The sequence below is a fragment of the Salmo salar genome, chromosome 06, assembly GCF_965601325.2.
Source record: "Salmo salar chromosome 06, fSalSal1, whole genome shotgun sequence".
In the NCBI taxonomy this organism is placed as follows: Eukaryota; Metazoa; Chordata; class Actinopteri; order Salmoniformes; family Salmonidae; genus Salmo; species Salmo salar.
Window position 1 is genome coordinate 35159479 of NC_138296.1, and position 16916 is coordinate 35176394.

General features: G+C 45.6%; 1 protein-coding gene across 3 annotated transcripts; it reads right to left on the reverse strand.

Annotated features, from left to right (window-relative positions):
• Positions 1 to 752: 752 nt before the first annotated feature.
• pecam1a (platelet and endothelial cell adhesion molecule 1a) lies at positions 753 to 11001 on the reverse strand. 3 transcript variants are annotated; one of them, XM_082976036.1, is made up of 15 exons: positions 10983 to 11001; positions 9159 to 9182; positions 7042 to 7335; positions 6451 to 6732; positions 6017 to 6277; positions 5512 to 5799; positions 4423 to 4722; positions 3840 to 4121; positions 3571 to 3706; positions 3326 to 3396; positions 2953 to 3006; positions 2763 to 2852; positions 2548 to 2604; positions 1279 to 1307; positions 753 to 1064 (listed from the first exon to the last, which is right to left on the reverse strand). In XM_082976036.1, the coding sequence occupies exons 3-15, from the start codon at positions 7268 to 7270 to the stop codon at positions 927 to 929; spliced, it is 2217 nt and encodes a 738-aa protein (XP_082832162.1). In that variant the 5' UTR covers positions 7271 to 7335; positions 9159 to 9182; positions 10983 to 11001; the 3' UTR covers positions 753 to 926.
• Between the last annotated feature and the right edge of the window lie 5915 nt (positions 11002 to 16916).

Genomic DNA, 16916 nt, shown 5'->3' on the forward strand with positions numbered 1-16916 from the left:
GTCTCATTAAGCTTTTTTTAATAAACAAATACAATATAGCTAATATAGATATTTAGATTTTGTGATCAAGGATATGTGATGGCACAGACCTTACTAATGTAATGTTGTTGTGTTCCCTTGGGCATGATGACTCCACTAGCCTTCCGGACTGAAGAGAGGTTCTGAAATTACAGCAGTTCTGTGTACACCTTTGTACAAAGACAATATAGCCTCACTTTAATGTTTGTTTGTCTGTTTTTAATCTCCTCTGGTAGCCAACTACTGAGAAAAGGAATTGACTCCTGTATGACCTCATAACTTATTGAGTCACTACTCGTCTGAGTCAATCAAAGCCATGAAAGGATGGAAACTGAAACTGATATGCCTTGATGCTAAAACACAGTGGAAGCCTCTCACATGATTTCAGCAGCGTGGCACCAAGTTTCCCTACTGAATCGTAAGCAAGGTGCTGCCCTCCTCTGGTCAGGAGAGGGAGAGTGGATTGCCTGGTCACCCACCAGGGGGTACAGACTTTCTTTTCTCATATTGTCACGCTTCTCTACGGGGGTGTCACAGCGCCTGACTGTCACTACACCCCGCAGGCTTCAAAGGTTTCCTTCCTGTCCATGGAGCTGAGCGCACAATGGAGGGAAATGTATTTGTGTGTATTTTCCTCTGGGTCACAACACACATCCTATGTGCACGTTCTCATGAGAGATGATGGAAACCGTCAATAACATTTTTTTTGTTGCATTGAGACACATGACAAGGTCTCCCATTCTGTTGCATTGTTTTATTCTCAGTTCACAAAGGCATAATTACAGGCATTTAAAGACTGTACAAAAGGTTAAGAAGAAGAGGTGTAAAAAATATAGAAAATATACAAATAACAGCTCTAGTTGTTCAATGGGCTGAATAAATTAGAGAATAAATATTGATGGTGGTCATTAGAGTTGTCCGTCTTGCTCTGATCCTTGTTCTGGTTCTGGCTCTGGTTCAGGCCGGGGTTCTTGGTCTGGTTCGTGCTCTGGTTCTTCTGACTCATGGTCATTGTGGTTTAACTGGGCATACTCAACTGAACCTTGCTGAAATAGACAAAATAAAATAAAAATTACAAGAAGCCAGTGTCTGTTTCTACAGTATCTGTGTATTCCAGCAGTTTCCTCCTCCTGTATTGAATCTTATATTCTCCATAAGGGGTCCCTCTAAGACAAAACAAAGTCATAAGGTCTATGTACTGTATGTAAAACAGTACTGTTACGTACATGAGTGTATTTGTTAGTACATTGCTCTACTTACGCCGTCAGCTTGTTCGGACTCTGACTCACCTGCAACAACAAGAGCAGGAGACAAGCTCAGGAAAACAACACCCTCCACCCAGAGCCTCCCCTTTCCCCAAAACAACACCCTCCACCAAAGCCTCCCCCTTTCCCGAAACAACACCCTCCACACAGAGCCTCCCTTTTCCCCAAAACAACACCCTCCACCCAGAGCCTCCCCCTTTCCCCAAAACAACACCCTCCACCCAGAGCCTCCCCCTTCCCCAAAACAACACCCTCCACCCAGAGCCTCCCCTTTCCCCAAAACAACACCCTCCACCCAGAGCCTCCCCCTTTCCCCAAAACAACACCCTCCACCCAGAGCCTCCTCCTTTCCCCAAAACAACACCCTCCACCCAGAGCCTCCCCCTTTCCCCAAACAACACCCTCCACCCAGAGCCTCCCCCTTTCCCCAAACAACACCCTCCACCCAGAGCCTCCCCTTTCCCCAAAACAACACCCTCCACCCAGAGCCTCCCCTTTCCCCAAAACAACACCCTCCACCCAGAGCCTCCCCTTTCCCCAAAACAACACCCTCCACCCAGAGCCTCCCCCTTTCCCCAAACAACACCCTCCATCCAGAGCCTCCCCCTTTCTCAAAACAACACCCTCCATCCAGAGCCTCCCCCTTTCCCAAAACAACACCCTCCACCCAGAGCTTCCTCCTTCCCCAAAACAACACCCTCCATCCAGAGCCTCCCCCTTTCCCAAAACAACACCCTCCACCCAGAGCTTCCTCCTTCCCCAAAACAACACCCTCCACCCCGGACCTCCACCTCTCCTCAAGACTGACGCCTTGGGCTTATCGCATTACAACAACTAATGTGTGTGTTACTAGTCATTTTCCCTGCCGACAAGCCCATTGTTTGACAATATCGAGGCAGGCCAAAGCCCATGATTGTTTTCTCTTCCCCTGCGCTGCAACATTGTTTGATACAAATACCATTGACATTTGCAAGGAGTAGGTCAATTACTCAACAATGGACAATATGGTTGGTGTGTGGGTTCTTATTTCAGGGGTTAACAAGGGAGCAGTCTGTCCTCTGACTCCGCTTGACAGATGCACCCTGTGTTTGGGTTGGATTGTAATAACAGGAAGTTCCCTTTGACGAGTGCAGGAAGTGGACAGCTGGCTAAGCGGCTGGCTTAACGGCACCCTCTCTCACTGACAATGCAGATGTTTAGAGTTTCCTGCAATTCTTAGTGTATAGAGGGCTTCAATGAACATTCAACAGGATGTTACTCTTACCTTGATTTGAATTCCGCACTTCGCTGTACACAGTGTCTGTGCCTTTCTTCACAGGGGCTAGAAATGCATAAACAAATGCTTCATAGGGACATAATCAAAAAATGCAAGTGGACAGCTCATGATTATTTGATATTAAGCAATAGATCAATAATAATGTTGACATGTGCATTTGAAGCCTAGCACCTCCCAGCTAAGAGGATGGGTCAGTCTCTTACCTCTGGTGAGGTCTACCTCCTGGGGATGGACCTCAGTGTATTGTGGCACAGGTACCTCAGTAGTTTCCTCGCTGGTCTGGTCGTCAGACTCTACAATAGTCACACTTAATGTTAGACATGAATAGTTACATATTTAATGCTCCTACTGTTGAAATATAGGAGTTGACCTCATGAACTCTGGTACACTCACCTGAGCCTGAGACGTGATCACTCCAGACACTCCTTCCCATTACCCCAGGAGTGACTGCAAAACACAGAAACCAGGGGTCAGTCATACAGGACACCGGTCACATCCAATTGGATGAAACATTCATTGCTTTGCCATATTAGGTATGCATCCCCTCACCTGCTCTTTACCCTGAGCCAAGCTAGGAGGAAGGAACACAGAGAGGAAGAGAGATGACATCCTGAGAGGAGGAAGGGTTGGAGCAAGGTTTGGGCTGAGATGGTAGGGGTCTGCAAGACTCCATAAACTTTCTATCATGGGCCAATGGTTTAGTAGTGTGAAGTCCTGACAGCAGATATAGGTTCTACTGTACAGTAAATCAGTAGACAGATCTTACCATTGGCAGCCTCATTGACTTCTCCATGGGTCAGTCTCAGAGTCTCGTCTGTTTTAGTGCTTGCTGGCTTCCTGAGAGAGGGGAACAAGAAAACACAATGAACAATTAAACAGGAAACTCCTATATGATCTTTATCGCTTTAATATTCACATCTTCCCAAACAAAGAATTGTGCAACATCTGTACATTCAATGGTTTGTGAATAGACGATGGTAGTATGATGAAATCAAAGCCACGCCTACTCACACTGACAGTTCCACTGTTCTCTCTCTTCTGAATGGAAGAAGGCATTTCTTAACCAGGATGATGATGATGATGAGAGACACTGTGAGCAGGATGCAGAATGCTGCGATCAGCCCCTTCTTCCAGCCAGCCAACTTCACTGCAGACAGCAAGGTTACAGAGGTTACCTCAGGTCAAGTTCAGCCACAGTGGATTTACCTAAGGACTTCTAGTCACACACCAGTGTGTTTGTGTGATAATACTTTCATCTGCAAGATCCCTTCCCCTCTCACCTCCAACAGTGACCATGGCACTCCTCTGGCTGTCATTGGATGGGTTGTTAGTGACGCAGTAGTATCCGCCTCCATGCTCTCTACTGACACCTTGAACCGAGTGGGATGATCGCATGCCATTGGTGGTCTTGGACAGCAGGGGCAGGGCACTCTTTGTGTGATACCATGTGTAGGTGATGGGGGGTGTGCCCCGCTGGACAGTGCAGGTTAGGGTCAGGTTCTCCCCCTCAGCCACGTCCCCCATGTTGGGTGTCATGGTCAATAATGGCCTGGACACTGGCTCTGTGGGGAATTAATGTTGTTGAGTCATTACAGTAAATCTACTATGTCATCAGTTAGATTGACTGTACCAGCGTCTCCCTTTTATAAACCAGAGCCATATGTAGGTGTATGTAGGTGTATGTATGTATGTATGTATGTATGTATGTATGTATGTATGTATGTATGTATGTATGTATGTATGTATGTATGTATGTATGTATGTATGTATGTATGTATGTATGTATGTATGTATGTATGTATGTATGTATGTATGTATGTATACATTTGGTTCTGTTATGAACAGGTGGTGTGGCCAACTCACCTATGATGGTGGCAGTGCGTCGGAGGTGCTCTCCTGAGCTCTCCATGTGGGGCTGACTGGGGTTGTTCTCGGCCTTGCAGGAGAAGCTATGGATGTCAGTGCTCCTGTGGATGGAGGTGATGTTGAAGAGGGCCAGATCCCAGGGACTGCGAACCACCCTGAACTCAGCTTGTCTGTGGGGGCTCAGTAGGGTGTAGGTGATGGGCAGACTACCGTTGTCACTCTGACACTGGAGCTGGAAGGGCTTGCCCAGGATCAACATGCCCCCTACCACGCTCAGTAGAGGGACTGACACAGGCACTGACAGAGGGAGAGGGGGAACAAAAAAGAGAACGAATAAGACAGAATGAGACCAGAGAAGAGAAAAACTGTTAGAAAATCAAGCACATGCAATGTTTGAGAGTGTTGAATGAGTGTTTTTAATATGACCCCATCCATTGTCAGAACAAAAATTACAAGATTGTTATAATGCTGTTATTGCATCAAATGGTTGTTTTATGCAACATAATAAGGGGTTGTTAGAACACTCATCTATCTGTGTGTGTTCAACTGAAAGTGGGCCTCTAGGAGATTTAACACTGACAGAAGATTTGCAATGTCTTCTGGGTGATAAACCTAACAAGACCGCATTCCATAGCATGATTAGTGTCTGTGTGCCTGACTGGAAGCTACCAGGGAGAGATGGCTCGGGGCCAGACCCTGGTTTCTACACAATGAGATGTTTTTACAGCAGATACTTATAATTCACAGCAGGCAGTATCTTTCATACAAATCTTAAACTTGTAACCCATTCCATACAGCTGTTGTTTGTCATGTAGACTGAAGGGGGTGTATCTTGGCTATAAAAGACCTTTGTACCTTTGTCTCGAAGCTCTCAACAAATCATCTGAGGGTGATTCGTCGACCAGCCATCATTATCTTAGGGCACTCAATCGATTCACTTTATATGTGTGTGTTGTATTGACCTGCTCCCTTATTAATAAGTGAATAAAGATTCAGTTTAAGTATATCTCTGACTTGTGTGATAAGTTTGTCTCTCCTCATTTGACAGGTAAGAAATTAACCACCACACCACACAGAGAGACTCACCTTTTGCCTTGAGGACAATCTGTGTGCTGTTTTTGAAGATCTTTTTGGTTTGGCCTCTTCCTTGGGCTTGGGCCTGGCAGGAGTAATTTCCATTAAGGGAGGGGTGTGCTGTGGCACTGTAGTTCCCTCCTGATGTCAGTAGGACCTGGTTCCTGTACAGGGAGTACTTCACTTCACTAATGTTGATTCTCTCATGGGAATAGCGGTCAGTATAACAGTTCAGTGTGAAGAACTCTGTCTCAAACACCTCTCTGGGCTTCATCACCAGGACTGGCTTGGAAAACAACTCTGTGGGGATCAGACAGAAAAAGCAGAGTGTCAAACATTAAATTCAAAGATACTTTGGCATGGCGAAACATTAAATTCAAAGATACTTTGGCATGGCGAAACATTAAATTCAAAGATACTTTGGCATGGCGAAACATTAAATTAAGTTAGAAAACGCTCACTATTACATGTCATGTGGCCCAACCTTTTACAACACAGTCAGACATCCAATACTTGCCTTTGACTTTGATGCTCTTATAGGCTTCTTTCTGCACATTGCCTCTGTCCGCCTTGCACACATACTCCCCAGAGTCCTCTGCCAGCACTCTGAATGAATGACTTAGACTAACGGAGGCTGTCTTAAGCACCCTCTTGTCCTTGGTCAGGAAGACCGCCACATTGGGTGGGGGTTTCACCACTCGACAGACAATCTCGACAATGTCACCCTCAATCACATCTTTACCAGGAAGAATGTTCATGACGGGTGTGATGAAAAGTTCTAATGATACAACAGAAGAACAGGGAAACTCTTTAACCCAACATTTATTTTCTTACAGGTGATCAAATATTGAAGCACACAGAAGCATAATGCCCATAGCTACTATAAATCTGAACCGGTACCTTCCAATGACAAATGCAACAGTTAAAGTCAGCATTCAACCCCACTCTTACCTTTGACCATGACCTTGACAGTGTTACTGTTGTTGGACCTCCCAGCAGCGGGCAGCATGGTGATTTCAAAGTAACAGCGCAGGTGTTTGTCCCCAGCATGCTTCAGCTCCAGCCTGGTATCCACTGAGTTCCCAGTGGCCCTCACCTGCTTGATCTTCTCCTGGTCCTGGTAGAAGTGGAAGAGCAGGGAGCCAGATTCATCTGGGGCGCTGCAGGTAGCTGCCACCTCATCCCCCTCAAACGGCATCCGGGAGTTCACCTGCAGCACAGGCGTCTGTAAGCCTGTAGTCGAACAATCAATTATTGTCAGTCACTAGGATTTCACATACCATGCATCATCAGGAGAAAAATACTTGATACTGTATGCACCTACATATAATGGATTACGAATGAAGATATTTTTATTTTATTTAACCTTTATTTAAAAAGGCAAGTCAGTTAAGAACAAATTCTTATTTACAATGACGGCCTACCCCGGCCAAACCCTAACCCGGACGGCGCTGGGCCAATTGTGCACCGCCCTACGGGATCTAGAGATCTACAGAGTTTTACCAGAAAGTCAATATAATCATGGATCCATTTCAGCAGTACCTGTGACGGTGAGTCTGTGGGTGCTGCTGCCTTTGCTCTTGTCTTGAACTATGACCTGGCACTTGTAAGTGCCAGAGTTGGCAGCCCTGGCCGGGGTGAGCTGGTGAAGGACCGCAGGTTCAGTGGTGTTTTTGGAGTAGACCAGGACATCGTCTCTCAGGAAGTTGAAGCTGTGTGTCAGGGGCTGGGACTGGTCATGGCTCACGCTGACCTCACAGTTCAGGTCCATCAAGGTCCCACTGGTTACCTCGCCACTGGGGTCCAGTTTGAGTGTCACACTATCTATGGTGAATACTGGACAACCACACACACAGACACACAAAGACACCATGACCTCCAAGGCTAATGCAAACTACTATTTGGGGTACAAAATAACCACGGATAAATTGACTATTCTTCAAGACTAGCCAGGGAGTTCCCTCTGTGCTTTCTCCTATACAGTGCAGGTAGAGTCCTCCAGACAGAGGAAGGCCCTTCCCTGGTGCCTGGTGGCCCTCCACAGTAAGCAGGAGGTGTGCCTGGCGGCCCTCCACAGTAAGCAGGAGGTGTGCCTGGCGACCCCCCACTCCACTGCACAGTAAGCAGGAGGTGTGCCTGGCGGCCCTCCACTCCACTACACAGTAAGCAGGAGGTGTGCCTGGCGGCCCTCCACTCCACTACACAGTAAGCAGGAGGTGTGCCTGGCGGCCCTCCACTCCACTACACAGTAAGCAGGAGGTGTGCCTGGCGGCCCTCCACTCCACTACACAGTAAGCAGGAGGTGTGCCTGGCGGCCCTCCACTCCACTGCACAGTAAGCAGGAGGTGTGCCTGGCGGCCCTCCACTCCACTACACAGTAAGCAGGAGGTGTGCCTGGCGGCCCTCCACTCCACTACACAGTAAGCATGAGGTGTGCCTGGCGGCCCTCCACTCCACTACACAGTAAGCAGGAGGTGTGCCTGGCGACCCTCCACTCCACTGCACAGTAAGCATGAGGTGTGCCTGGCGGCCCTCCACTCCGCTACACAGTAAGCAGGAGGTGTGCCTGGCGACCCTCCACTCCACTGCACAGTAAGCAGGAGGTGTGCCTGGCGGCCCTCCACTCCGCTACACAGTAAGCAGGAGGTGTGCCTGGCGACCCTCCACTCCACTGCACAGTAAGCAGGAGGTGTGCCTGGCGGCCCTCCACTCCGCTGCACAGTAAGCAGGAGGTGTGCCTGGCGGCCCTCCACTCCACTGCACAGTAAGCAGGAGGTGTGCCTGGCGACCCTCCACTCCACTGCACAGTAAGCAGGAGGTGTGCCTGGCGGCCCTCCACTCCGCTGCACAGTAAGCAGGAGGTGTGCCTGGCGGCCCTCCACTCCACTGCACAGTAAGCAGGAGGTGTGCCTGGCGCCCTTCCACTCTGCTGCACAGTAAGCAGGAGGTGGAGGAGGAAGGAAAGGAGGAAAACACTTTAACAAACACAGACCAACCTTCCCCTCCCCTGGGAGGTCTGTGGCTTTACCTTGGCTCCTGTTCGCACTCAATACCAACAACACTATTGTGCCTGAGCTGACACAACAAAGCGGGCATTTTGTTCCACATCCTCTCTGGTAATGCTTTTAGAATAGGTAACACATACAGCTCAGCCATGCAGGAGAAAAGGCTGAGACCTGAGCCAAAAGTACTTTGGAGCCAAATTTGTGACTCAGCCTTCGGGAATAGATACGATCTGTTATTACAGTTATATACCACCAGCTCCCTCTCAATACCCCACCAAGAGCTCAGAATGAACTAAGTTGCTGAGAAAAATAAAACCATTACAGTATCTGAGAATGTAGGTGGATCAAAGAGGTTCAACATCTCAGAAGCTCGTTCACATGCTGACACTAAACAATGAAACCAGCTGCGTATTCCGCTTAAAATACCTTCAATAAATCGAATGAAAAACATGAAAATATCAAGGAAGCCAGACGCTCACAATACCCATTTCCTACAAAAATAACTATTTTGTGTGAGGCATAAAAATAGCTGCTTATCAACCGTAGAGAGGACCAACTGCCCTCAAACTGTCTCTATGCCAGGACACTTCCAGCTCTCTGGTGCATTTATTAAAGTGGCATCAAATACAGAAAGTAATTGTGTCTCATACTTACATGACTGAGCTCCTGCCCCTTGCCCTGTGAGTGGAGATAGGTGGAGGGAGACAGAGGAGGACGAATAAGAATAGAAAGCAAGTGATGTGAGAGAGACATACATATGAATAGAAGGTAAACTAAAGGTAACTTATCTGAGCTCAGAAAGTAGAGTAGAGTGCTGGGTCCTTACAGAGGGTGAGCAGACTGGTCAGCAGCAGCAGAGGCAGGTAGAGTGGTGGGGAGTCCATCCTGAGTGATGACACTGATACAGCACCACAGCCAAGAGTGGCAGGCGCTCACATAGGGACAGGGGAAGAAGGGAAAGACGGGCCGGGCCACAGGGAATGAGAGGTGGAGTACGCAAGGAGCAGGAAGGTGGAGAAGGCGGGGCATAATTGTCTAAGTGTGTGTGTTACGCCTTCGTCTAATCATTGGCCTTCTTTTTGTTTCATTGACCAGGAAATGACCGCTGCTTCCTCAGGATATGCAAGTTCCCAAATGTAAAGTGCCTTGACTTACCCCAACTTTTGTTGTGTTACAGCTTGAATTCAAAGTTGATTAAATTGTTTTTTTCCCCTCACCCATCTACACACAATACCCTATAATGGCAAAATGAAATTTTAGCTAATTTATTGAAAATTAAATACAGAAATATTTAATTTACATAAGTATTCACACCACTGAGTCAATGCATGTTAGAATCACCTTTGGTAGCGATTACAGCTGTGAGTTTTTCTGGGTAAGTCTCTAAGAGCTTTGCACACATGGATTGTACAATATCATCCCATTATTAATTTCAAAATTCTTCAAGCTCTGTCAAATTAGTTGTGGATCATTGCTGGACAACCATTTCAAGTCTTGCAATAGATTTTCAAGCAGATTTAAGTAAAAACTTTAACTCGGCCACTCAGGAACATTCACTGTCTTCTTGGTAAGCATCTCCAATGTAGATTTGGCCTTATGTTTTAGCTTATTGTCCTGCTGAAATGTGAATTCAGTATCTGGTTGAAAGCAGACTGAACCAGGTTTTCCTCTAGCATTTTGTCTGTGCTTCATTCAGTTTATTTTTTATCCTGAAAACTCTCCAGTCTTAACGATTACAAGCATACACATAACATAAGCAGCCACCACTATGCTTCAAAATATGGAGAGTGGTACTGATATAGAAATTATATAAGTTAAGGGCTAAAAGTGAAAACAACCACTCAATGTATTGTGACAACTGTGAAACTGATAACAGGAAGGAAGTCTCCCAACCCAGGGAGGGGAGAAACTGTTAGACTTGCTGTCACGCCCTGACCTTAGATTGCCGTTTATTTTCTCTTTTTTGGGTTAGGTCAGGGTGTGATGTGGGGTGGGCATTCTATGCCATTCTATGTTTTCTATTTCTTTGTGTTTAGCCGAGTATGGTTCCTAATCAGAGGCAGCTGTCTATCGTTGTCTCTGATTGGGAATCATACTTAGGCAGCCCTTTTTCCCTCCTTCAGTGTGGGATCTTATTTTTGTACAGTTCAGTTTAGCCTGCAGAACGTGATGTTTGTTGTTTTCTTTGTTTATTGTTTTGATTTTGTGTTCTGAGTTAAAATACATTTATCATGAGCACTCACCACGCTGCACCTTGGTCTACTCATTTTGACGATCGTCACAACTTGCAGTAGATTAGGAAACATGTTGCAGAATATGATAAGCAATGTACATAGTATTCATTTATTGAGTTAATGCCAAATAATAGGAGACATTTAACAGGTGTGTGTGTTACAATAGGTTAGAGAAATATGAACAATTCTAGGATGGAACATGTCTGTGGATTTGCAGGAAACAATTGTGTTATATTACTCTGACCTTATAGACAAGACTGTGTTCCGAGAGAAGAAGTAAGTCAGGCGCTGGGAAACAGAGGTTTTTGAGCTTGACTTGTCAGTTGCAGACATGAAGATAGAGGAACCCGGTTAGACAGAAGGAGCTATCGAAGTAGAACATTGTGACATTGTGACAGAATTAGAAAAGAGGAGGGGCATTTATCAAGTATATGTCATGTGAGGTATAAAAGGCCATGGGCAGAGACCTCGTGAATAAACATTTTGACTATTGTAAGCTGGGACTGTTTCATTCATTGGATATTGTTGCTTCAAGATCTCAATATCAGGTGGAGCACTTGTTTGGAAACATTCTATGAATTGAAAGATGACAAGAATCCTTAGATTAACTCCTTCAAGATATTCTTAGCAATATCATCTTCGTCATTAACTCTCCATCATTCATGTCCGCTAATGAGAATTGAGTTTTGAATTAGATACACCAAATACACCAAATACAGACCAATGTACTTTGCCCATGTGCTTATTGTTTATGAATGATTGGCAAGTCCAACAAAACCCTCGCTAGGTTTTAAGGCAGTATGACCATACAACACAAAGAGTTAACCAAAAAGGTTATGTCTGTAGCCAGGAAATTCAATATTACAGTCAGTGGGAGAAAGTCAAACCGAAAGACTGTGCTTTATTACTGCTTACCTTGTTATGACAACTTCTTTGCTCCCCCTCAGACAAAAGCTTTGGGCTAGTGTGGTTCTGATGAGATCTACATAGGATCTACATAGTATACTAATAGGGGCTTGACAAACAGAGAATGTCTGAAATAACTACTCTGTCCAAAGAGCATATTTTACACACACTGTCTGTACACATTATGGTGTGAATTCCTGCTCAGTCCTGATTGCAATTCTTATATCTCACCACTAAGAGGTGCTAAAGGCTCACAGGGAAAAAGGCTACAGCAGCCAACATCACCTACTCTATGCTCTTCTCACCGCATCCACATCTGCATATGGCCCGTAGCCAATGTTTATGTAGAATTGAAATATTAAGTGAAATTGGGGGGAGCTGGAATGAACCTGCCAAAATTCTAGAATTGTACTTTTGCTGTAGGTATTACTACAGGAGTCATGTAGTGAAACCCAAAGCCAGTACAGAGCCTGAGGTGTTGCCCTAATTGCTGCTGTCCTTGTGTTGTGTTTTGATGTGCTGTGGTGTGTTCTGTTCTGTTTTGATGTGCTGTGCTGTGGTGTGTTCTGTTCTGTTTTGATGTGCTGTGTTGTGGTCTGTTCTGTTTTGATGTGCTGTGCTGTGTTGTGTTCTGTTCTGTTTTAATGTGCTGTGCTGTGGTGTGTTGTGTTGTGTTCTGTTTTGCTGTGCTATGTTGTAGTGTGTTGTGTTCTGTTATGTTTTGCTGTGTTGTGTTGTGTTCTGTTCTGTTTTGCTGTGCTGTGGTGTGTTGTGTTCTGTTTTGCTGTGCTGTGCTGTGGTGTGTTGTGTTCTGTTCTGTTTTGCTGTGTTGTGTTGTGGTGTGTTCTGTTCTGTTTTGCTGTGTTGTGTTGTGTTGTGTTCTGTTCTGTTTTGCTGTGCTGTGTTGTGTTCTGTTTTGCTGTGCTGTGTTATGGTGTGTTCTATTCTGTTTTGCTGTGCTGTGTTGTGGTGTGGTGTGTTGTGTTCTGTTATGTTTTGCTGTGCTGTGTTGTGGTGTGGTGTGTTGTGTTCTGTTATGTTTTGCTGTGCTGTGTTGTGGTGTGTTGTGTTCTGTTATGTTTTGCTGTGTTGTGTTCTGTTTTGCTGTGCTGTGTAGTGTTCTGTTATGTTTTACTCTGCTGTGTTGTGGTGCGGTATGGTGTGTTGTGTTGTGATGTGTTGTGTTGTGGTGTGTTGTGGTGTGGTGTGTTGTGATGTAGTGCGGTGTGGTGTGTTGTGGTGTGTTGCGATGTGGTGTGGTGTGTTGTGATGCGGTGTGGTGTGTTGTGTTGTGGTGTGTTGTGGTGTGGTGTGTTGTGATGTGGTGTGGTGTGGTGCGGTGTGGTGTGTTGTGGTGTGGTGAGTTGTGATGTGGTGTGGTGTGTTATGATGTGGTGCGGTGTGGTGTGTTGTGGTGTGATGTGGTGCGTTGTGTTGTGATGTGGTGTGTATCTTTGCGTCTCCATATGACCCAGGACCTGAGTGACGGCCTGTATTCGTTAAACATTCATGGGACAGGTTAGTGCTTAATTGCACCGCTGGCTCATCAGGGGGTTAGTGTGAAAAAGCTTTGGTTCCTCATAAAGTCACTGAGGGGTCAAGCACCCACCCACATACTGTACCCTAAGTCCTTCAGACTCAATGTTGCAATATAGCTGGAAGCTAGCAGGCCTATATAGATGTAACATCCCCTGTGCAGTCATTTGCTTACATTGCTTACTTAAAATGCCTTATTTCATGTTTTGTACTCATACTTTTAAGTTTTCACACATTGGACAAACTGACTTTTCAAAGTCACCTGCCTTACATATACTGTATATTAACACAGACTCCTTGTGCACCTAATTTAAGCTAAAACATACTGTTTCGCTGCCCTAGATTGTCATAAACAGTGTAGTTGGCAAACGTTCTTCTACCCAGGATGCTGAGTTGTGTTATTGGTGCTCATGGCCAGTCTGTCTGTCTGTCCACACAAGGGTGCACAGCTGACTGTGACTGATGTACAGTAGAGATGGAGCTGACTGTCTGAATGGATCTGGCTGAGCTCCTCATCACGCCATGATGCTCAGTCACTTGGAAATCATCCTACAGGTCCCACAGGGAGGGGAAGAGTCACCCGCCTGCTGCGGCAGAGGCAGGGCTGAGTGCAACAGGGAGGTGGTGGGAGGTGTTATTTGAGCAGAATGTCTGTCTACTTGACATTTTCTCATTGTTTCTCTTATCAGGCATACATTACATTCAGTGAATGACCTCCAAAACCGGCGATAGTGTTGTTGAGAGAATAGAGTGGCAGGCTGCATGTGTTTGTATTCACCATTAAAGAGCATTCACATATGAGAGTGATTGATGGTGCCCTGTAGCGCTGCTGTTGAGGCGGTCAGTTCTCTGTGGGTCGTGGGTACAGAGGTCTGATTGATGTCATAGCCCCGGGCGGCACCGCCAAAGCTCCCCTCCTCTCTTCTGACTGGCTCAGGCTCTGCACACCACACTGATATGCTTCTGCCTATAAGACCTCTATCCGTGCTAATAATGCATGTTATCAATACCAGAGAGGGATAGAGAGGGAGGCAGGTAGGGAGCGAGCGAGAGAGAGGAAGAGAGAGTGGTAAAGGGCTAGAGAGAGAGGCATGGAGGGAGAGAGAGAATCATGTAAACTGCACATTAGCAGCCTAATAAATGAGAGCACCATTGTCTTATAACTCAATCAGACCAGCAGCGTCAGTGTCCTCTTACTAACTCGTTAGCATTTCTCTTTGTGATGTTACCCTGGAATTTATCTCTCACTTTGAATTAGTCTCAGCTAATTTAGCTTGTATTAGATACAGCCTTCAAAAACTGTACTGCACTAGCCTCATTTCAAGCTTCTAATACACATTTATTTCATTTGTTCTGCACATCAACTAGTAAAGTAGCAGTAGCAGTAGTACACATGAGGAGAACTTTTGGGCCTTGAAGCAGTAGAGCACATCTCTAGCTGAATGCTAAAATTCCTACTGTCCAATAGGACTGTTATGAGAGTGAATTGTTATTGACATTGTCATTATTGAATTGGTGTAACACAGTAAAATAACACAGATACTATATACATAAATCATTGCAATGATCAATGCAGCCACCGCTAGCTACAGCCTTTTATCAATACGTGGCACTATACTTCACATAGGCAGTTATAGGAAAGCAGTGATATTCTATTAGACCGTACTCCATGGTTTGACAGTTCCCACTAACAGGTGATCCTTTACTGAGTCAACAACTTCACAGACATCAACGATTTTTCTAAAGCAAATTAAGTTTCCAAATTTCTCTTGCTTCTGACACACTGAAGTAGAGACAATGATGCCAATCAGTCATTCTTACAGTAAGTTAGTCTGGCCCATTTTGAATCATCCGTTTCCCTAGTTTGTGCTCTCACGTTCTCTCATATTTTAATTGTGTTTCTGGTGCCCTATAGACCAATAGCCCTTTAAAAGATGTGGAAAAACTGTACTGGAATCTAAGGTTATGTATCAAGTCAGAAATCAAAGTATTCAAATAGAAACACTACAGAGGTCTTTCTCTACAGGAAGAACGGGTAGTGACAAGGACTTAACTTAAAAAAATAAATATCATAAACAACATTTTCCTCATCACCTCAACAGTGTCGTCAAGCGAGGCTGACAGCCACGGTTCTCATGTCGAGACCTTGGGACTATTTGGGTTCTATCTGCATTTTTGTCAAACTTTAGTTATTGACATAGCTTTCTACCTATACCAATGTTCTCTACCCATTTAATACTCTAAATAAATCAAATCAAAATCAAATGTTATTTGTCACACGCGCTGAATACAATAGGTGTAGACCTTACAGTGAAATGCTTACTTACAAGCCCTTAACCAACAATGCAGTTTTAAAAAATACCTACAAAAAATGAGTAATAAAAGTAACAAATAATTAAAGAGCAGCAGTAAAATAACAGTAGCAAGGCTATATACAGGGGGTACCGGTGCAGAGTCAATATGCGGGGGCACCGGTTAGTCGAGGTAATTGAGGTAATATGTACACGTAGGTAGAGTTATTAAAGTGACTGATGCATAGATAATAACAGAGAGTAGCAGCAGCGTAAAGGGTGGGTGGGGGGGGGGGGGGGGGGGGGGGGGGCAATGCAAATAGTCTGGGTAGCCATTTGATTTGACATTCAGGAGTCTTATGGCTTGGGGGTAGAAGCTGTTTAGAAGTTGCTTGGACCTAGACGTGGCGCTCTGGTACCGCTTGCCGTGCGATAGCAGAGAGAACAGTCTATGACTAGGGTGACTGGAGTCTTTGACAATTTTTAGGGCCTTCCTCTGACACCGCCTGGTATAGAGGTCCTGGATGGCAGTGGAAAGTGTTGCGGTTCCGGCGGCGTCCGGTGAGCTCTCACTGGCCCTTGAAAATCCGGGGAAGAGGGTGTAAATCTTGTGCTGGGCCGTACCCATATCCGCAGCAGGTCTCCAAGCTGAACAGCCTCTGGCATGTTAGAACAATGTATGTAAGGGAAGTCGGCAAGTCAGATCTGTATCTTCGGGATAAGGATTGCCTTGACCAATCAGCCCAGGACGATAGTAAAACGGGCAATAAGTTATACTTCAAGAAAGGGAACAAATATATAAACTTAAAAAACGTCTGCAGGTCCGAGGGCCATCAAGCAAGTGCAGATCGGAGGGCTATCAAACGAAACAGACCAATGAAGCGCGGGTAAACGGCGGGAGTATCTATGACTCTCTGAAGACTGGGTAGGCTTCTCCCTTCCCTCTGTGTGTGGTTCTGGGCCGGGAGGGTGGCTTCGGCTCTCGCCCAAGCTTAGTTCCCCGCTTCTCCATGTCGCCTGGGTTGCGCCCGATCGGCTCCATCCCCCCTTTCCCCGTTAGGCACAGCCGCATGGTGCACCTGTGGGCAGGTGCGTCGGCCGCGTACGAAGGGAATCGGGGGTTGCCGGTGAACCGGGTATTCCCACCTAGGGTCTCCAATATCAAGCGCTTGGGTTTCGCCTGTTGTTAAGTATAAAAGAATACAATAAAAAAAACTGCTGACACCTTTCAAACCAATGAGGGTTTCGGAAATTAAAGCCAATTATCGAAGAATCATCTTTTCGCAGATAGAACCTCTCAATGTGCTCATTTGATGGGACATCCATTCACAAACATCTAATACTGCACATTGGATATGATAAACCAAAATTCGATATGGCATCACTACAGAACATCTCCGTGTGATGGCCCTATCTCCACCTCTCCCTCTCTCTCATCCCTCTCT